We start from the raw sequence: 22261 nt of genomic DNA, 5'->3' as shown, positions 1-22261 counted from the left end.
CTGATTAAAATAATGTATGCACATTGATTACAATTTGGAATAAAACCACCTACAATACCACTATATGTGAGCATAATCAATTGATATATTATGATGAACTTTCTTCTAATTACTTTCCAATAATTTACATATATATATATAAACTTACACGCACACACATTTTCTTAGGAGGAGGACAGAATTGGCACCATTCGTGATGTCCTTTTGTATACCTTTTTTTTCTTACTAGTATTTTACGTGGAGCATTTTCTCATTATCCTAATTTATTAATTGAAAACTATTCATAGCTAAATAATATCTAGGTTGCTTTCAGTATTTCCTGCCGTGCTAAATAATTCCATTATGCTTTTCTGGGTATCTTTTAGCACATCTCTTGCAATCATTTCCTTGGAATAAATTTCTCGAGTTTACTGAATCAAAAGATAGAGGGATTTCTCCTTTCAGTGTGGCACAGTGTCCTCCAGAAAGGTTATTAGCCAAATTCAGTTCTGAATAAATGAGTTCTATTTTACATTGCATTAAATTCTGCCTCCTTGTAACTTAAGCAGGGAAGATTAATTATTTGTTAACATGATACTTTGAAATACTTGAAGGTTGGGTTGTCCCTGTCTCTCTCTGTAATTATTCTGCTTTCTAGACTATACACTTTCTTTCTCATAAGTTTATATGGAATAATGAGGATTCAGTCTAAGCATTTCGTTTGCTACTTCTAGGCATATAATATACTGATAGGTATGTTTAGTTCCTATTAAAGGAATATGGTGGTGGAGGGGTATATGTATTAGTTGAATAAACCCATCACAGTCCACTGCGTTTAACAAATATTCTTTCAAGGAAGATTGCCAAGATAAAAATAAAGTGAATTTCTTTGGAATCCTTACTGAATCTACTTTTGAAGTTTTGGAGTTTAAGTTACTTCTCAGAGATATATGTCAAGATTAAAGAGATGTGTACTATTTTTAGCAAAGTATCCTCTCCAGTTAATTAAAGCCAATAGGACCTGTGTTTAATCTTTAGTGTGTGTTAGTTTTTCTCTGTCCTTTGGCTCAGGGTGCCAACCTGTTTTACTCATATTGTAATCATGTGGCCTTTAAGTCAAGGAGAATCAAACAAAGGGTCATGGGTTGCTCCATACCAGTATATTATTGCTATAGAAACCCATATTATGTGAGTGTCAGCGTTACCTTTGTGCTTATTAGCTAATTAGATAAAAGGATAAAATGAATTCCTTTATGTATTATTTTTTTTTAATGATTTCCTTTAAATAGTCCTTTTCTGAATAACATTTATAACTTCATAATAGGGATTAAGGTAGGGGTGCTTGGATGGCTCAGCCCATTAAGGGTCCAACTTCGGCTTAGGTCGTGATCTCACAGTTCTTGAGTTCGAGTCCCACATTGGGCTCTGTGCTGACAGCTCAGAGCGTGGAGCCTGCTTCGAATTCTGTGTCTCTCTCTCTCTCTCTCTCTCTCTCTCTCTCTCTCTCTCTGCCCCTCCCCTGCTCATGTTCTGTCTCTTTCTCTCAAAAATAAAATAAACATTGGGGGCACCTGGGTGGCTCAGTCGGTTAAGGGTCCGACTTCGGCTGAGGTCGTGATCTCACGGCTCTTGAGTTCGAGTCCCACATTGGGCTCTGTGCTGACAGCTCAGAGCCTGGAGCCGGCTTCGGATTCTGGGTCTCCTTCTCTCTCTGCCCCTCCCCCACGAATGCTCTGCCTCTCTTTCTCTCAAAAATAAACAAACACAAAAATTAAATAAATAATAATAAACATTGAAAAAAAATTTTTTAAATAGGGGTTAAGGTAAATACGTTTTCTTTTGTGTTCATGGTTTAGAATATACTGATGGAACCTGGTTTTTTAAAATATTTGTGTCTCTAGAGTACTTTAGGTAATAATTAAAAAAAAAATGTTTTCGTGTTCTCACATATATTCTCTTGTTTAAACCTCAAACCCCATAGAATTCCGTGCTTTATTATCCCAATTTTACTGATGAGTAAACTTAGGTTTGGAGAAGTTAAGTTGCATAGTGTCATGCATCTAATAAGTGGGCAAAGCACAGAAAGCACTTTGCTGTACAGCCACCCACACTAATGTCACTGGGTAAATAAGAATTCTTCTAGATCCTTTAGCTCTAAGATTATAATCTACAGGGATGGTCACTACCTTTCAGCATCCATAACTCGGTCATTTTAAAGCTCAACTAATATGATTCTCAGAAAAATAGAATATTTGGAAATAAGCAAACCTGAAATTTCTTCTTTGTCAATAGAAATGCTTTTGAGTGTTTTCTTGTTGAAATCACCCCGTACCAATTTATTTTGGCTGTTACTCTTTTTAATATAGAGGTTGACTTAGATGATAATATAATTGTTATTGTTAATAATTAGTACCAGATTTTGAGGTTAGTCATTTGTTTTTGAGGCTTGTATGTAATCATTGAGACACATCACTGGCTAAATCTTTAGTTAGTTCTCAAAGTTCTGATGTTCTTTCTCACTCGCTCGTTCATTCAAGTGGACAGTATTTTCTCTCTACTCTTTTCATCTAATATCAAAGATTCCTTTGAAATGGTTTTAACTTTTAATTCATATAATTAGATAATTACCACCATTTCAGATTCAGAAGTACTTATCATTTTGGTATTTTATATTTGCTTAACTTCATTTATGTCTGACCTGAAGTTTTATTAAGAAGATCCAAATATTGATTTTCCATGCTGATCATTCCCATTTTTTCCCCTCATGCAAACAGTTAAGTTTTTTTTTCTTTTAAACAAATAAAGATCATGAGAATTGGTATATATTTAATAAAACAAATCTCACAGAATTGGATGTTTAATCTTGGAATTCAAATTTTTAACGGGTAAACCTCGATATCTTGCTATTGAACTTTATATGAAATCAAATAACTTTTCTGTTTGTGTGTTTTGTTTTGTTGTGTTTGTTTTCTTCTCTTCGCTTAATGCCAAGGGAAGGTACTGAAGCAGAGTGTTTTAGCCCTTAATCTTAAAGATTATCTGGCCCAATTCAGGTGAAGAGACTGAGTCTCCTGAGAGTAAAATGATGTATCCAAGATAAGACAGTTACTAGCCTCTGCTTGGCCAGAGGCTTTTTCTTGGATCATCTCTGCTCATCTCCTATCCAGCACTGTGTGTGATGCATATTTCTTTTTTTTTTTTTTTTTTAACGTTTTTTAATTTTTTTTATTTATTTTTGAGACAGAGACAGAGCATGAGCAGAGGAGGGGCAGAGAGAAGGGGAGACACAGAATCCGAAGCGGGCTCCAGGCTCTGAGCTGTCAGCACAGAGCCCGACGCAGGGCTCGAACTCACAAGCCGTGAGATCATGACCGGGCGGAAGTCGGATGCTTAACTGACTGAGTCAGCCAGGCGCCCCGTGATGCATATTTCTTATTTTTATCCCATATAGCAAGATCCTGTTGTTGACATTGGGAATTTAGTGATTGGCCTGTAGCCATCATTCCATGTTAAATTACAACAAAAACCATATCACTGATGGGTTTTTATTCATCATAAGAAGCACTGGTGCCATCTGTCTCAGCTTTAGTTGTAAGATGAGTATGATTCAAGTAATTCAACAGGTTTAGTTTAATAGTATCCTACCTCTCGAATCCTGTTGCTTTGCCGTAACCACTGTTGTTTGCTATGTGTCCTTCTACTTCTTACTCCACGTTCGTTTATGTAGGTGCCCGGATTACATGTTATGTTCGCCCACATCAAACACACTAGTGAGTAAACACTTTGCAGCTTGACTTTTTTCACCAGACGTCCATCCTTCAGCGTCAAGAATGGCAGCGATCACATCCTTCTAATAGCCATCTAGTATTCCACATGACTGGCGTACCATGATGTAATAAACTGTTTCTCTGCCAGGGTCATTCGGGTTGTCCGTAGCTTTATGGCGTCACCAAGAATGCAGATCTCTGTGTACTTCCTGTATTTGCACATTCTGTTGCTGATCTGTGGAATCGATTCCTCTGAAGGTTCAATTAAAGGTTGTATTTTTCATTTTAATAAAGACATTATTTTACCTTTTCCAGCTTTGAATGTAACAGCCTTATTAATTATTGTCATTCTGATAGGTAAAAAATGGTGTTTATTTTTTTTTTCTTTTTAATTTGCATTTTTCCATTCACCTGTCCATCTGGCCAGCAGCTGGCAGATGTTTACTGAAAGCTTTTTAGCATGCTGCTACTTTTGTGATCTCTGGAAAACAGTCGGTGAACAAAAACAAAGACCCTGCTGCCTTCCTGGAGTTTTTATTCTATTGAGGTTGAGAATATTTACATCTATTCATGAAATTAGCATATCCTCTTCTGTGAATTACATGTTGTTGTTATTTGCCCATTTTTTATTGGGCTTTTTTTCTTCTCATCCGTTTGTTACAATTTTTAAAATATTAGGCCTCTTAGTCTTTTGTTAAAAATCATAAATATTTCATCCGTATCTCCTCTGTCCATGGCATTTTTACATCAAAACTTAAAAAATTTGGGGGGCGCCTGGGTGGCTTAGTTGGTTAAACGGCTGACTTTGGCTCAGGTCGTGATCTCGTGGTTTGTGAGTTCGAGCCCTGCGTCGGGCTCTGTGGTGACAGCTTAGAGCCTGGAGCCTGCTTTGGATTCTGTGTCTCATTTGCCCTCTGCCCCTCCCCCACTTGTGTTCTGTCTCTCTCAGTCTCTCAAAAATAAATAAATGTAAAAAAAAAATTGTAAAAATAGTTTTAAAAAAAAACTTAAAAACTTTTTGTTGTGGTAGGTAATATATGTGTTATTTTCTTTTTGACTTCCAAATTTCCTAACCTGAATAAAAAGGACTATTATCCAGTCCCAAGGCTATGCAAATGTTTTATTCCAATTTATTCTAACACATTAATTAGGGGCGCCTGGGTGGCTCAGTCGGTTGAGCCTCTGAGTTTGGCTCAGGTCATGATCTCATGGTTTGTGGGTTTGAGCCCCATTGGGCTCAGACAGCTCAGAGCCTGGAGCCTGTGTTACATTCCATGTCTCCATCTCTGCCCCTCCCTGGCTTGCGTGTGCTCTCTCTCATAAATAGATAAACTTACAAAAAAAATTATTATTTTACACTTAATTTTATTAGTATATCTTGAATTTATTTTTGTGTACAATGACAATGTATCTATTTTAATTTATGTTCTTATGCATGGCCAATTAATGTCTGTGCATTTAAAGAAAACATTCTTTACTTCATTGAATGAGTGCTATTGCATATATTTCAGTTAGTTTCTATAGTTTCTTTTTTCCTGATCTATATCTCTGTACTTTAGCTTTTATAGTGAGTGGTTCCTCAAACTTTTTATTAAGAAAAATTTTGAGCATATATATAGCAAAGTTGACATGCAGCAAACGCCCATCACCTAGATTGAATAACTAGTGTTTGCCATATTTGACTCTATATAAACCTATTCCCACACATACTCTTTTTTTTTTTAATCTCAACAGTTGGAAACATTGTAGTGTCCAAGTTGTAGACGTTATGACATTCCAGCCATAAATATTAAATATGCTCTTCCTAAGACTTACAGGTATGCTACAGTTGTTATATGCATAATATCGTTATCATAAGCAAGAAGATTCTATAACATGTATAGAACAGTCACCTTACCAATTTTTATACCCGTAACATTGGTATAACTTGAAGAGTCTAGGCCAGTTGTCTTAGATTGTCTGGGTTTGTTCTAGATTTGTCTGATTTCTTTTTGATGTTATTTAACTTGTTCCTTCTAGCCATTTTAGTTTTTGTAAATTGTTAAATTATCTACTCCCCTCCTTTTAAGCACTTCCATTCTGTATTCAAATTTCCTCAGGTATCCTAAGAATATTTTTTTATATCAAATATATAAATTCTATGGGCCCAGGAAGAATTTTCAGTTTCTTCATTCAAGAATGCCCTCGTTATAATGAGGTGCGGTGTCTTTGCTAAATGATACCTGGGGGGCTTTCTATTTCTAATTCTGTGATAGCATCTCATTTCAGTAGAGCCTGTATCTTCCCTTTCTTCCTTTCCTTTATCCACAAGCTTCGAAGGGATACCTCTCCCTTTTGAGTGCTACTTACCTGGGAGTCCTGGGGGGAATCTTAGCTGAGGTCTGTTCTACCTCCACCAGGACCCTCATCCTCCATACAGCATCCTCTGATTTTTCTCTCCAGTGAGGACTCTCAAGTCCAGTCCAGGGCTGGCCTTGGATGTTTGTTTTTCCCCATTTACTTGTGAATCAAAGTGCGAAGTGTCATTAGTCTTCTCTTAGCTGTGTTATAAGTATGTGCTTTGGGTGGCTTTAGTCGCTCTTCTCTTTGGTCTTTGGTTTGGAGTATGTAGTTGAACGTCTGATTTGAATTTGGGGAACTACCGTTTCCCACGGGATTCAAAATGTCTACTATAAGTTTTAATATTTAGTAAGAAAATACTTTTTTCTTGATAATCCATTATCTCAGCATTTTGTTGAATTTTAGGACACTATTTTATTGTTTTGTTTTTTTGAGTTTATCATTGATGTTGGGAGAGAGTGAGTGAAAGTACGAGCTGGGGAGGGGCAGAAAGAGAGAGAGAAAGAGACTGAATCCAACAGGCTCCACACTGCCAGTGCAGAGCCCCATGCGGGCTTCAAGCCACAGACCATGTGATGTGATCATGACCTTAGCCAAAATCAAGAGTGGTGCTTAACGGACTGAGCCAGCCAGGTGCGCCAGAGGGTTACTATGTGAATAGTTTCTACTTGCGCCATTAATCCTAATCACTTCTTTGTCATGTATCAAAGTTTCATGTATTTTGGGGTCTCTTTTTGAAGTCTCTAATTTGTTTATTTGATTAGTTGGCCTGTTCCTGCACTAAAACCTGTCATAATTAGCTTTGTAAATCTTGATAGGTGGTAGGGCAAGTGCTTCCTCCCCCGAATTCGTTTGTCATTCCTAATGCCTTTGTTGATTGGTATGTTCGTGATTCTGTCCACATTATTTCTTTAAATCGTGTATTCACATATGTTCTGTAGTCTGTACTAGACAGTTCTAATGTCTGTAATTCTAAAATTTATTATCTGTTACCTGTGACTCTTAGTTCATAATGGTTTGCCTTGTGATTTCATTGCTTGAAGTTAATTTCATTGATGAGAGTTCTTTGAGCCTAAACTGGCAATTGTAGAAGCTTTCCTCAGAGATTTATTCCTGTTCAAAACTGGGGCATCACCAATCAGGAACCCCCCCGCCCGCCCCCCAGCCTCTCCTAGGTCTGGTCTCAAGTCGAGAATTCAAGGTCACTCCTCACCTGTTGGCTGGGGATGCAAAGTCACATTGTGAAAGGAGCATTCGGGAATGCAAGGAATTGCTCAGCTGTTCTTGCAAACAATCGATTGCAGCTTGCCCTCTGACCACAATAATTCACATGCCTTTCAGGTACAAGATACACTCATGGACTTTTCTCAAAAGTTTCAACTGATTGGTAGTGTCAGGTTCAAAGTACATGATCTTGTGGTCTCCATCAGGTCACATGGGAGGGTTCTTTGGTGTGGCTCCTCTCCATCCAGAGGCCTGTGAACTAAAAAGACGTCTTACTCGCACCCCAGACAGTTAGCATCAAAATCGGGTATCAGAACAGAATATCCATAATGGACACCATTTGAGAAGGGAAGGGACAGGAAGTTCATAGTAGTCACTGACTTAATGGCAGTTTTCAAATCCAACAGGAACCTGTCGTCAGGTCCCTTCCTTCTGGGATTGTGTTTCTTTGAGGGTTTTATTCTCTCTCTGGGTGTGGTTCTCTAAACCAGTGTTTTCCTCTGTTCTTGGTCTGTGCGGAACTCTGGGCTGCGCCTCCTGAAACATTTCCTTCTTTTGCGTAAAAATCTTGTGTTTTCGACTGAGTATCGTTTTCAACCCTGCTTGAAAGAAGGCTCTTAGGTCAAACTGTCTCTGACTCTTGGTAGCACTCTTCAGAAGCACTGGTAATACTCTCCTTGGATCACTCACTGTGAAAACTATGGGTTTTAGGGGCAACCTGGGTGGCTCAGTCAGGTAAGCGTCTGACTTCGGCTCAGGTCAAGATCTCACGGTTTGTGGGTTCAAGCCCCACGTCGGGCTTGCTGCTGTCAGTGCAGAGCCTGGAGCCCGTTTCAGATCCTCTGTCCCCCTCACTCTCTGCCCGGGCCCAGCCTGTGCTGTGTCTCTCTTTCTCTCTCAAATAAATCAACCTTTAAAATAAATTTAAAAAATTAAAATTCTGGTCTTCTATGAATTTTATTGGGGTTTAAGCCCTATTTACCCCCCATGCTGTTTCTTTATTATTCATCTTTCTCTAAGGGCTAGTCTCTTGGTTGTAACATGGGAAGAACCTGCCCTTTCCCACTTCTGAGACTTGTTCCCCTTGCTCCTGTCTCTGAAACACACTGCTTTACCCTTTGGCTCACTCACCTTTGTATCCAGCACTCAGCACTTCATCTTATTGGTAGTTGAGGACTAAGTAGAATGAGTTTTCTCTTTGTACTTCAACCTTTAAGTACTATTTGGGAATTTCTGAGAGTGCCTACCCTAGTCATTCTGGCTTACTAGAAACGTGCTACCCCCTGAATGTCAGAACCCTCTGATCCCCCCTCTCTGCCCCCATCCAAGCAGGGGCATCACCTAGTTTACGGTGAGTTCTAGAGCAGGGATCAGCAAACTGTAGCCCACAGGCCACGCATGTCCAGCCGACTGGTTTTTACGCCTGAGCTAGGAATGCCTTTTTTTTTTTTTTTTTTTACATTTTAAATGATTAAAAATATTCAAAAGAAGAATAAGATTGTGTGACAAGTGAAAACTATATGAAATTTAAATTGTAGTGTCCATAAATAGAGCTTTATTGGAAGACGGCCCCACGCATTCATTTTACATATTGTCTGTGGCTGCTCTCCTACAGTGGCAGAGTTGAGTAATTGCAACAGAAACCATATGGTTCACAAAGTCTAAGATACTTACTGTCTGGCCCATTACAGAAAAAATGTAGTGACCTCTGTTTTAGCATGGGTAGACATCTGAGCAGAGCCGTTCTGTTGTTTTGGCCTATCAGTATGTTCCGGTGTGATTGTTGACCCAGTTACATCTGAAAGAGCTCAGTCAGGTTGGAGGCCAGCATTGCCCTCCAGCCCCTGCTCATGCTCCTGCCTGCAGACTCACTTTACCTCCTCTTGCTGTAGAGACTCGCTGTCCTTCCCTTGCAGTAATATTTGACATTAGAACCCATCACCCGTTCTGACTCTCTGCCTATGGTATTCATTCTCCTTGCTGGTGCTAAAAAATGTCTGATAGCATTTGTTTAGGTGAACTTTAAAGCTGCATCAGAAAATGGAATAGTGATTGTGAGGTGAAACAGTTTGTTCCACAGAGTTTTCCCCTATGCAGAGATCCTTCTCTGTTTTGTTGGCCACCCAGTCAAAACCAAGGGGAAGGGAAGCATTAGGCGGACTAGGATTGTAAAAAGGTTTACTTATAATACATACAAGAGATAAGCAAGGACAAGATCCGCACGTCCTCTGTCCTGACACTATTCACGGACCCAGTCCGCTCCCAGTGGCAGTAGCTCTGCTTATACAAAGTGAGTTTCAAAGGTAAGAGTGAGATAGGTTGGGGTCAGCTGTTCAGAACTGTGCGCATGCTTGAGAAATTCTGTACTGCCCGTGTCCAGGTTTAGAGACCTAATTGTCACATCTCAGCTGGTCATCAGGCCACATTCGGTGATACCTGTAGCCTTATGCGTCTGCAGCTTCCGTGGGACTTTCAAAGCCATTTAATTTCGACTCCGCCCACCCTCCCCACTAGGTTATTTGGCCCTACTCCTAAGATATAACTCACTGCATAATAAAGGCGTTACGATCTGAGTGAATCGTGACTTGTTTAAAGTTAGACTTTTCCTATGTACGTCCTCAGTCCCTGGCATGTTTTTCTGGGCTCATTTGGGATTTGTTCAGATGCTCTGCATTCCCTTGAAGGTTTTTAATACTGTGTTGTAGCTGGTGGGTTGATGTGTTGGAGTTTACGTTCTATTCTACATACGATACCTTTCGTAAACTGCGTGCACGCTGTGTGCATGCTTCATACTGCTCTCCCCCTCCGTCTTCCAGTCCTCTGTAGGATTCTGTCTTCCACACTTGAGCATACCAAAGTTGTCAACTGGCTCTGCTCTGAGACGTCTGCACAGGCCTCCTCTGCCAGTTGAGAGGTATGCTTTCCAGGAGTCAAGTACTGTTCTCAAACTTGCCTAGTGCTTCCTCTTGTTACTATAACACAGTATTTTGCGGGAAGTGGCATATAAGTGAACAACCCATATTGAATGAAAGAGGAAAGAAACTGTTTTTATAAAAACTGTGCTGAATATTTAGGAACTACTTGATAAGGACAAGTCCCTAAAGAAATTTGTTTCAGTGGGCTAGGCTGGGCAAGACAACTGTGAAAGATTGGGAAGAAATAATAAAAATCCAGGCTTCTGCTTTCCTCTCAGGGACCCATTGTTAAACACAATGAAACTCAGGGGCGCCCGGCTGCCTCAGTTGGAAGAGAGAGAGTGACTCTTGATTGTGGGGTCGTGGGTTCAAACCCCACACTGGGTGTAGAGATGACTTAAAAAAAAAAAAAACTTAAAAAAATTGAAGCCCATATGAAGAGATTGATTTGGTAAACGTTATGAGATGTTAAGATAGTATGATTAGGTATCTTATTTTTTGTTTCTTTGCTTCAACTGCTTTTCAGTTAATCTGTTAGTTGCTAGGACTGATCATGGGCACAGGGTTGAGAGTTTTATTGTTACTTGATTTTCTTATAATATCTAGGGAATAACCAATTTATTTACTCTTTTAGCTGAATTTTCTATAGCAAGTATGCATTCATGCCTCTCTTAATTTATTAAATTGTCATTGCTTCCAGTTTGCAGTTTTATATTGCCTTGCAGCTTTGTTACGCTGTCCTGTGGTCCACCTCTTAGTCCCCTTAAAACTCACACACCACAAGATGGAGCTTCAAAGGGTTTGTTTGTTTTGTTAAAGATGAGGAGCCTCTTACCTGCCCTGGGAAATCCTGAGTGGTTTTTTTTTTATTAGGACAATGTTGATTTTTTATAAAATTTTTTTAATGTATGTTTATTTTTGAGAGAGAGAGAGAGAGGGAGAGAGAGAGAGAAACAGAGCGTGAGCAGGGGAGGGCAGAGAGAGGGAGACACAGAATCGAAAGTGGGCTCCAGGCTCTGAGCTGTCAGCACAGAGCACGACATGGGGCTGGAACCCGCGAACCGCGAGATTATGACCTGAGCCGAAGTCAGGCTCAACCGACTGAGCCACCCCGGCACCCCAAGGTGCCCAAGGACACCCCAAGGACAATGTTAATTTTTAAATCCAGTTTTGAAGTATTAATATTTCTCTCGGTAGATGATAGACTTAATTTGGGAGATATTATTATTTAATTTTTTAATTGGATAGATTTTTTAAGTTAATTGTCTCTTAGGATATACATTTGGTGTGGTTGAAATCGATTTGAATGTGTCAAATTATCACCATGAAGAAATAAATATATAGAGTTAGAAACTGAGTCCTGCCTCCATTGATCAGGGTTCAGTCCAGAGACGAAACCCACAACAGGTATTTTTACAGAGAGAATTTACTATAAAGAATTGTTAAATGGACCTGGTGAATTAGAGATGAAAAAACAGGACACTAAAGCATCGTGGAGGTAGTAATTACAGTCAGGAGCTCCCGTTCCTAAGCAGGGAAAACGGGGTGACGATTATTAAAACGTGGAGGTGGGGCCCTGTAGAGCTGCCGCTCCCACGTCTGTGAGGAGCTGCTCTGCGACGGGCGGGCGCCCTGGGCCTGGTGAGGGTTAGGACAACTGCCGACGGGAGCCAAGAGCGTCCTGTCAGAGCTGTTAGGGTTTCACTGAGACAAGCAGGAAACCAGAAGGAGCAGCTCCCTTCTTCCACTTTCCAGTCTCTCCGGCGCCCCTACTGGTTCTCCTTCCATTCTCCCCGGTCCCCCTGTTGGCAGAGCTTGACAGGAAACCAGAAGGTGGTTTGCCCGATCCTAGGCCCAGCATCCGGGAATGTGAAGGAGGACAGCCAGAGCTGGAAGACGGTGGTTCAGTTACTGGCTCTTAAACGGCTACTACCTATTAAGTTCACTTTTTTATTGTCTGTGTGCAGTCAGGGGAGATCTGTTTGCCTGTTGACATTTCATTTCAAGAACCTCGTTTCCTTCACATTTGCTTTCCTAGGCTCTGCTGCATACATGGACCCTCTGCCTCATTTATTTGCCGTCATTTATTGATATTCGGTGTCATTAAAATTGCTGTTTACCTTTTTAAATGATTGTCTTTTCACCTGTATTTCTTGTGTACTTGCTGTTGCATTGAATAAGGATGGGAGGGCTCTGTTCTTATAATTTGCATTTTACGGCTAGCCTGTCCTCTTACTTTATTTTTTTAATTTAATTTAATTTATTTTTTTTTAATTGTTCTTTAACGTTTATTTTTGAGACAGAGAGAGACAGAGCATGAACAGGGGAGGGTCAGAGAGAGAGAGGGAGTCACAGCATCTGAAATAGGCTCCAGGCTCTGAGCTGTCAGCCCAGAGCCCGATGCGGGGCCCGAACTCACAGGCCTCGAGATCATGACCTGAGCTGAAGTCAGATGCTTAACCGACTGAGCCACCCAGGCGCCCCTGCCCTCTTACTTTATAAAGAATTAGTCAACTACTGCTAGGTACCTTGACTTTTCTGAAAGATGTTGATTTTATTTTAATGCTGTCTTATAAAATGGAACTTCTCTCAAAATTATGCCTTTGTGATATCAAAAGAGCTATATTTTCCATATTTTCCTTGGTGCCAGAATGCATAAAAATAAACTTTAGGCACTCCTAGGTGGCTGAGTCAGTTGAGTGTCCGACTTTTGATTTTGGCTCAGGTCCATGATCTCATGGATCGTGAGTTTGAGCCCTGCATCAGGCCCTGAGCTGACAGCACGGAGCCTGCTTGGGATTCTCTCCCTCCCTCTCTCTCTGCCCCTCCCCTGCTCACTTGTACTTGCACACGCTCGCTCTCTCTCTCTCTCTCTCTCAAAAAATAAATACACTAAAGAATTAAATCCATCTCCTTTTAATTAGCAGGTGCTTCTAAGGAAGGGGGTGCTGGAGCAGTGGATGAAGATGATTTTATAAAAGCTTTCACCGATGTCCCTTCTGTTCAGGTAAGGATGCCAGTGAAGAAGCACTTCCTGTGATTGGTGCTCATACACCTGTTCATAGAGTTATTTTGGTCTCTTTCTCAAAGTTCTTTTTCCCCTTAAATTACTGTGTAAGTAAAACACTGGGCTTATTATTACCAAGCTGTTATTTGCTTGGTGCGATTAGAGTTTCAAGTGATTTTTCACTGAGGCTAAAGTTGAGTCATTACCTTGAGCAGCGTTCGACTACATTCGCTTTTCTTAAAGCTGTTTGTGACGCATTGTTCTTCTTTCTTTTGACTCGGTTTGTTTTGTTTTTACACTCCTACCTTTTTGTCCACTTCATCTCTGTCTCCTTTACGGGCATTCCATTCTCTACCTGGCTGTTGAATATGGGGATTTCTTAGGGGTCAGTGGTGGTGGGCCCTCTCCTTTCCACTTTCTTACTGAGTCACTTCTTCACACCCATGGCTTCAGCTCCCGCACAGGTTTTTATCTCTCTTGAGCGCCAGAATAAGTTCTCCGCTGATGTTTACCTGACATGTCCTTCTGGAGGTCTCAGAGGCATCTCAGACCCAACCTGTCCGAAACAGGACTCATGATCGACCCCTTAGAGGTCTACACTTCCAGTGTTTTGTATGTGGACACCATCAGTCCAGTTTGCGAAAGTCAGAAATCGAGGAATCCTACTGCGTCGGATTTCTCACTTAGTAGTATTCAGAGTTCTTTTGCTTGTATCGTCTCCTAAGAGAATGTTTGAAAAGTTGTGTACCCTCTCACAGAAATAAACTTTTGAGTTGACCCTATTTCCCTTGTTGGGGGAGAGGGAGTCTGACATTGTACTCCAGAGCAATGCATCGTATCATAGTAAGATTAAGAGCGGCTGGGGGGGCCTGCCTTTACTCTGAAATTAGGCAGAAGGACTATTGGGAGGCAAGAAAGCGCTGCTCAGAATCCTCCAACAGTCATTCTCTAACAGAATGTTATCTGGACTCCCTCCTACCTCACCTTGTCTCATGCCCTACTCCCCTCTGTACTCTTGGTTTTGGGGGCTTTTGTTTCAAGCAAAAGGGGAAAGTAATGGCTACTGAAAAAGAAAGACTCTCTTGAGGAAGGTGCTTGTTCGATATTGTACTCCAGAGCAATGCATCGTATCATAGTGATACTCAATATCACCGGGACCCCTTTTCTTTCCATCTCTCGCTTCTGGATTCCTCCGTTTTGTCTTCCCTCATGGTCAGCAACATGGCTGCACTGCCCTCTGCCTCTTTTCTGGTTGATGCCGTAAAATTTGTGAGAGTCCTTCTGACTGAACCGATTTAGATCGCATGCACACGCTGAACCCTTGTGATGTGGAAAAATAATGTGCACCTGTTGACTTCTCGTTGGGTCATTGGCTGTTCCCCTGGCCCCCTTTGCACTTTCTACTCCTATACTTTGGCCTTCTTTTACTGTCCTTCTGTTGCAGAGCCTTTGCATGTTCTTTTCATTCTAGGGAAGGCTAATCTCCCTACTTGGCCTGAGGATGCTCACCTCATCCTTTAGGTCTCAGTTCACACTTGACTCTTTTAACTAGTTCAAGCCTCCCGTTCTGTATAAATAGACGCATGGAACTGTAATTCTGTTTGGCAGTACTTTTCTATTTGCAATTTTATATAATTTGATAAATTTCTTTTTTCTCTTTGTAGTTAGATTCTAAGCTCTATAAGGCAAAGACCTGTTGTTTGCTCACCATAGTCTCCTTCATGCCCAGCGTAGCGCATCCCTGTTATGTCAATATTTAAGTGAATGAGAGGATAACGGTGTTTGGCAAATGGTTGGCTCCTGAGGAGACAAAGCCTGTAGCTCTCCTGGTGACCGTGTGGGGGAGCTAACCTAAACCATGTCCTTCTGCAGTGGTGAATCATGATAAGGATATGAACGCTGTAGATACACACCCGAAGTCGTTTTGGGGAATTGGGCTTATTATTACTTCTTAGGATATTTGCATCTTGTTTTTAAAAACAAACCATTTTAAGAATATATCTGCAGTTACTCATGAGCAGAGAAATAGCATAAGGGTAACAGATAAGGAAGACAAAGGATTTTACTTTATTGCCTATAATGTATTTCCATTTTCCACTAAAAATGGTACTAGAAGGTGGCCAACAGACACATGAAAAGATGCTCAGCATCACTCATCATCAGGGAAATACAAACCAAAACCCCAAGGAGATACCACCTCACACCTGTCAGAATGGCTCACATTAACGACACAGGAGACAACAGATGTTGGCAAGGATGCGGAGAAAGAGGACCTCTTTTGCACTGTTGGTGGCGATGCAAGCTGGTGCAGCCACTCTGGAAAACAGGATGGAGGTTCCTCAGAAAACTAAAAATAGAACTCCCTATGACCCAGCAATTGCACTACTAGGCATTTATCCACGGGATACAGGTGTGCTGTTTCAAAGGGACACATGCACCCCCATGTTCATAGCAGCACTATCCACAATAGCCAAAGTATGGAAAGAACCCAAATGTCCGTCGATGGATGAATGGATAAAGAAGATGGGGTATATATATATACAATGGGGTGTTACTCGGCAATCAAAAAGAATGAAATCTTGCCATTTGCAACTACGTGGATGGAACTAGAGGGTGTTATGGTAAGCGAAATCAGAGAAAGACAAATATCATGTGACTTCACTCATGTGGAATTTAAGATACAAAAGAGATGAACATAAGGGAAGGGAAGCAAAAATAATATAAAAACAAGGACAAAACATAAGAGACTCTTAAAAACAGCGTTGCTGGAGGGGTTGGGGTGGGGGCTGGGCTACATGGGTAAGGGGCACTAAGGAAGACACTTGTTGGGATGAGCACTGGGTGTTATACATGGGGGATGAATCACTGGAATCTATTCCTGAAATCATTATTCCACTATATAACTAACCTGGATGTCAATTAAAATAAATAAGATGGGAGCAGTAACACTGCCGCTAAGTACTGTCATACAAAATAAATTACGTAGCATTTTATTTAAAAATAAAATGGTACTGGAATGAGAATTAATCTTATTACTTGAAAGATTATTGTAAATATCGGGGCACAGTTTTGATTTTGCTTAATGACAAGAAATATTAATGGTATACTTTTGTATCTTTAAGATCTATTCTAGTCGAGAACTTGAAGAAACATTAAATAAAATCAGGGAAATATTGTCAGATGACAAACATGACTGGGATCAGCGTGCCAATGCAGTAAGTTTTATTTTTTGTTTTCTGACCCCTTTCCTCTTTTTTTCACTGTTCCAAAGACATGGACATTGGGCAATATTACTAAATAGTATTTGCTTATGAAAGAGAGAGTTTGATAGATAACATTTCTTTCTGGAAAATACTTTGAGGTGATCGGAATTCGCTTAGGTAGGGTTAGTTTTCATTGTTCGTGCTGATCAGTGCAGTGGAGCCTGGCTCACACATTTGTTTGTCTCTCTCCATGTGCCACCTCTTGTCTGACCAGGAAAATGTGAGCTTCGCTGATGTCCCAGGGCAGTGGCTCTGTGGGCTGTGACGAACGTAGTTGTTCCTCAGCAGTGCCCTCAGCTCGTAGAAGGGCTTCCAGAAAAGCAGGTCGCTTTGCCTGCATGCTCGATAGTCACATAGTATTGACAGAAATCGATGACAGTATGTGTGTCTGGCTTGCTTTCTTTCCTCGTATACATCTCTCTGAGTACAATAAATATTTTTCGCCCATGATTTGAAAAGAAAAAAGTCTCATATGCTTAAGAATATTTTATTTAGGGGAGCCTGGTGGTTCAGTCGGCTAAGCTGGACTTCAGCTCAGGTCATGATCTCACGGTTCGTGGGTTCGAGCCCCACGTCGGGCTCTGTGCTGACGGCTCAGAGCCTGGAGTCTGCTTCGAAGGGTTTCTGTGTCTCCCTCTGTCTCTGCTCCTCCCCCACTGTATTCTGTCTCTCTCTCAAAAATAAATATTTTTAAAAAACTTTTTAAAAAGAATATTTTATTTAGGGGGCACCTAGGTGGCTCGGTCAGTTAAGTATCCAACTCTTGATTTCAGCTCAAGTCATGATCTCACCGTACATGGGTTCAAGCCCCGCGTCAGGCTCTGCACTGGCAGCTTGGAGCCTGCTTGGGAGTCTCTGTCTCTCCCTCTCTCTCTCTCTCTCTCTCTCTCTCTCTCTCTCTCTGCCCCTCCCCTGCTCACTCCCTGTCTCTCAAAGGTGAATAAATGTTAAAAAAAAAAAATTTTTTTTTAGTAAATAAATAAATCTAATTTTGAAAAAGAATATTTTATTTAGCCTAAATTCCTTGATAAAATATTTGATAAATATTTTTAAAATAACATCTACATTGACAAAGGACTGTATATGTTAAAATTTGTAAATTTGTCAGATTTACATCTGAGATTCCAAATAAGTACCTCAGTACCCCCAAAAAGCCAGAGAAAGGGTTCCATCTGAAGTCTTCCACTTGGAAAGCAGCCTGTTCTCAGCCTCCACTTTCGTTAATAAATCGCATATGGCTTTCTGAAAATTGGCCTTTATGATGCTACAAACAAAAGAATGTTAGCTTCTCTTTAATAGGAAGTTTACATATTTTAAAGTATTAAAGTAGTTTAACAGAAAATGTGTCCCATCTTTGTTAAATATGGCTCATTACTCTGTCTTCAGCTCCGAGATTAGTATGAGACAGGACGACCTGTATCATAGGGGATCTGTGGAGAAACAGGACAAATTAAATGTTGTCAATATAAAACACAAACTTGGTACTTAAGAGTTTCCTGTTGGGGTGCCTGGCTGGCTCAGTCATTGGAGCATACAATGCTTAATCCTTGGGGTCGGGAGTCCAAGGAGTTGTGGGTTCAAGCCCCGCTTTGGGTGAGATTACTTTTTTAAAAAAATGAGTGTTTTTCTTTTACTTTGAAACAACCCTTTTGGAAACATATAGATGGTCTTTTAATTTAAAAAAAAGGTTTTTTGTAATGTTTGTTTATTTTTGAAAGAGAGAGAGACAGAGCGCGAGCAGGGGAGGGGCAGAGAGAGAGAGGGAGACACAGAATCCCAAGCAGGCTCCAGGCTCCGAGCTGTCAGCACAGAGCCCGACGCGGGGCTCGAACCCACAAACCGCAAGATCATGACCTGAGCCGAAGTCGGAGGCTTAACCGACTGAGCCACCCAGGAGCCCCTAATTTTTTTAATTAGAAAAGTGACATAGGCTCATTTTAGTAAGTGAAACAGTACAGAAGTTTTATAAGGAAAAAGTTAATAGTTCACTTCGTATTAGGGAAACAAATGTTTTCATTTTGTAGTATACCCTCTTCTCTATATATGTATGATAAATAAACAGCCCCCCCCCACTCCTTTTATAAAAATAGAGATCATACTAGATATACTACTTAATAACTTATTTTCATTCACTTTCATAAATTGTGCCCATTCAGTACATTTGCTATAGGTGCCAAGCATATAATAGTTGCTCAGATATTTATTGAACGCAGATCAATATGTACATATATTCCTTAGTTGAAAGATACCATGTAATTTACTAACCCATTTCCCATTTGGTGCACTTAACAGTTGCTTTTTCTTTTTTGCTATTTTGACAGCATTGCAATAAACATCCTTATACACATTTATAACACTGGTGTTTCTATTTTTGTAGGCTAAATTTTTTAAAGTGAGGTTGTTGGGTAAAGAATAGATACAATTTTATTTTAGTAGATATTGCCAGAATGTTTTGAACAAAGGTGTCAGTAGCTCGTAATCTTCCTTACAATAAGAGCGTCTGTTTTCTTTCTCATACTGGATGCAGTGAAGTCTTTAAGTTTTGCTAGTCTGATGAGGAAAAATGAAGTGTCTTTATTGTAATTAGCATTTGCTTATCTCTAGTAAGGGTGAGCACATTTTCATGTATTTATTTGGCTCAATTTAATATTGGGTTATTTGTCTTTGTCTCACTTTATTGTCGTTCTTTGTGTATTGTACTCCTGTGTTACAAGTAATTTTTTCCTACCGTGTTGTGATTTTTGTTTTTAGTTACTCTTGCTTAGGTGTCTTCTGACTTCAATGATAGTTTCCCTTCATTATGTGCTTTAAGATTACGTAACTATTCTTTCAGATTTTTTTGTACTATTATAGTATCTTTTGTATCGTTTTCATTGTTAATCCGTCTGATTTATAAAGATCTCTTAGAATTTTAGAGAACCTCAGAGTTTACTGTGAAATTATACATAATGGAGATGATGGGTAAACTTTTAGCTTCTCATTATGTGTGAGCACAGATGTGCACTGGTGGGTATGTTTTGATTATGTGATTTTATTAGGTATGTTGGGTGCTAACATGGAACACATTTGTCAATCCTGTATTAAAAAGTCATGCTAAAGGTTAGAAATAAGGAGAAAGAGCTATTTATTTCACAAAGTACCTGTGACCGTATTAAAATACGAAGCTGGCACAGTAGTCGGTCCATTGGATTCTGCACTTTTGCTTATGGGTGAGTGCAGGTTGCAAATCTGGCTCTTTTAAAAATAATCTCCTTGGAGATAGTGGTGATGGTTTCCCGTTTTGACTATACTAATTAATGCCACTGAATTGTATGCTTTAAAATGTTTGAAATAATTTTATGTTAATGTGTATTTTACACAATAAAAAGACTCCCTTAAAACTTTAAGATTTACTTACCTATCCATGCATCATGTATGCCCATTATGTATATAACTAAATCTATATATAATGTTCTTTTCCAGAAAGCTTTTTGTGGTTTGCATGTTTATAAAATACATATAATGCTGGTAAAAGGTCTGAATGTAGTCATACAAATATACTGAAATGTTATTTTTTAAATTTTGTTTAATGAAGTTTTGGTAACTTCTTTTTTCTTTTTAGCACTGACACTGTTTATGTCAATAATGAAAATTCTCTTTACTTTAGCTTAAGAAAATTCGATCATTGCTTGTTGCTGGAGCTGCACAATATGACTGCTTCTTCCAACATTTACGCTTGTTGGATGGAGCGCTTAAACTTTCAGCAAAGGATCTTAGATCCCAAGTGGTTAGAGAAGCTTGCATTACTGTAGCGTAAGTATGTTCTTTTTGGATTTGTATTTTTTATGAGTAAATTTAGTACTCAGTGACTCAGTGCTCATTAAGTAAAGCAGTAGCAGGATAACCCAAAAACAGCATGTATGTGATCCAAAAATAATTTTTATTATAAATAAGGATTCAGTTTGTGTGATTTCTTTTTCTTTCTTTCTGTCCTTTCTTTCTTTCTTTCTTTCTGTCTTTCCTTTCCTTTCCTTTCCTTTCCTTTCCTTTCCTTTCCTTTCCTTTCCTTTCCTTTCCTTTCCTTTCCTTTCCTTTCCTTTCCTTTCCTTCTTTTTTAATCTTTCTTAACAAAAACGTTAAAATGTGCTTATATATCTAAAGCCCACCGGCTCATTTTTGATCACTGAGTGCGTAAGAAGAAAATGAATGGGTCTGAGAACTGTTCAGTTTTCTCTTTACTGATTTGGATGTTAACTGATTTGGATTTCCAGTTCTGAAATTTTAGCAATTATTCTGGAATTGCAGCGTGTGTCATTAGCTTATCAATATCTAAGTTTATTCCGTATGTTAATATTCTCCCAAAATTCTAGTATGGTGTGACACTTACATTTCTTTTACCGCTACTTCTGATATGGGTACTGCTGTTGTCTAAACATTCCTTTGAAGATAGGGAACACAAAGATGTCTACTATTAATATTTCTAATCAGAATCCTGTCCTGGTCACAGCAGTGGAGGAAAAAGCCCAGGAAATAAAAACTCTGAGGATTGCTAGAAAAGGAACAAAGCTGACATTATTAACAGATGATACAATTATCCATGCAGAAAACCACAAGAATATATAGGTAAATTATCATAATTAAGGGACGACAGCAAGATGCCAGATGCAAGTCAATGTACAAAATAACCGAGCGTCTCTTAAAAGCAATAATAAAAAGGAAAGCAAAACTCTACAAAATAGAACCTTGAAAAATATTTCATGGCGAGAGTTCTGCTTCTAGCTGATGATGCAACAGAGCTGGTACAGGACTGGCTGTCCTGCAGGAAAGTGGATAAAACGTGTAGAACAGCTGCTCATAGATGGTGGACAGTGGACAGAGCAGGACTCTGATTCTGGAAAGAACCCAATCAGTTGAGCAGTGTGATCAGCACAGTGTGACCAAGAGACACTTTCTGGACCTTGGAGAAGAAAGAAGGAAACCAAGCAGAGCAAGACAGTTCCATCGAGTTGAAGAAGAAACAGACTGGAGTTGCGGAAGGCTGTAGTGGTTACCATTTGCGATGCAGAATCCGGGAGAGTAGGGAGAGAAACGGAAAAGAGCTGTAGAGATGGCGCTGCGTCAGGTATATCCCATGAGTCTAGCCTAATACTGATCTGTGCGTGTGAAAGGTGCAGCTCCCTGAGGTTGCAAAGAACTGTTGCTGGGAGCTAGAAGGTAAACAACAGTTCCCAGAGCTCATGTGGGCTGGAGAGATTCAAGTTCCGAGGAGTAGGATGCAGAAACCTAGTTGAACACCCAGGACATTCGGTAGAGGTCCCAGAGAGGCCGAACTATAGCAGTTCCAAAACAAGGCTCCTTCCAATAGACTGATAAAGATCACACTGATTCCCAAGTGCCTCACCTGCCTACCGGAACAAAACTCCCTTTTTAAAGGACGACCACACTATCTGTTTGCTTGCTTCTGGTTTGAGGTTCCTTTTTGCCCACGAGTCTAGACATTCGAAAACTGAAAGTATAACTGAACACTAGTAAATAAGCCTGAGTCAGACTTCCTCTTTGAATCAAGAGCTAACTGAGGTTTTGGAGCTAACTGTATCCCAACAGTGTATTTTAAATAAGATACATAGAACAGAACCAATACTGCAAGCATTGTGAGAACTGTGCGTGATTACAACATCCTTTCTAAGTGTCCTAACTAAATCACGCAATTAAAGACTGAATTTCGTTGTTTCACTACAGGATTGGAAAGAGAAGACAGACGTCCTTTGGGTCACCCAGCTAACTAGT

General features: G+C 39.9%; 1 protein-coding gene across 50 annotated transcripts in view; it reads left to right on the top strand.

The window, feature by feature from the left end:
• CLASP2 (cytoplasmic linker associated protein 2) overlaps nt 1-22261 on the top strand; it is a 178265-nt gene that overhangs the window by 59393 nt on the left and 96611 nt on the right. For 26 of the 50 annotated variants that reach the window (XM_053221743.1, XM_053221741.1, XM_053221742.1 and 23 more), the window contains 3 exons: nt 13150-13232; nt 16355-16447; nt 20142-20287. In XM_053221743.1, the coding sequence (XP_053077718.1) occupies nt 13150-13232; nt 16355-16447; nt 20142-20287 (322 nt within the window). The remainder of the gene's footprint in view (nt 1-13149; nt 13233-16354; nt 16448-20141; nt 20288-22261) is intronic. The other 24 variants (XM_053221739.1, XM_053221751.1, XM_053221754.1 and 21 more) reach the window with 1 other exon arrangement.

Source organism: Acinonyx jubatus, chromosome C2 (assembly GCF_027475565.1).
Source record: "Acinonyx jubatus isolate Ajub_Pintada_27869175 chromosome C2, VMU_Ajub_asm_v1.0, whole genome shotgun sequence".
NCBI lineage: Eukaryota > Metazoa > Chordata > Mammalia > Carnivora > Felidae > Acinonyx > Acinonyx jubatus.
The sequence above is the reverse complement of the archived record's forward strand: the minus strand, read 5'-3'. Positions and strand labels throughout refer to the sequence as shown.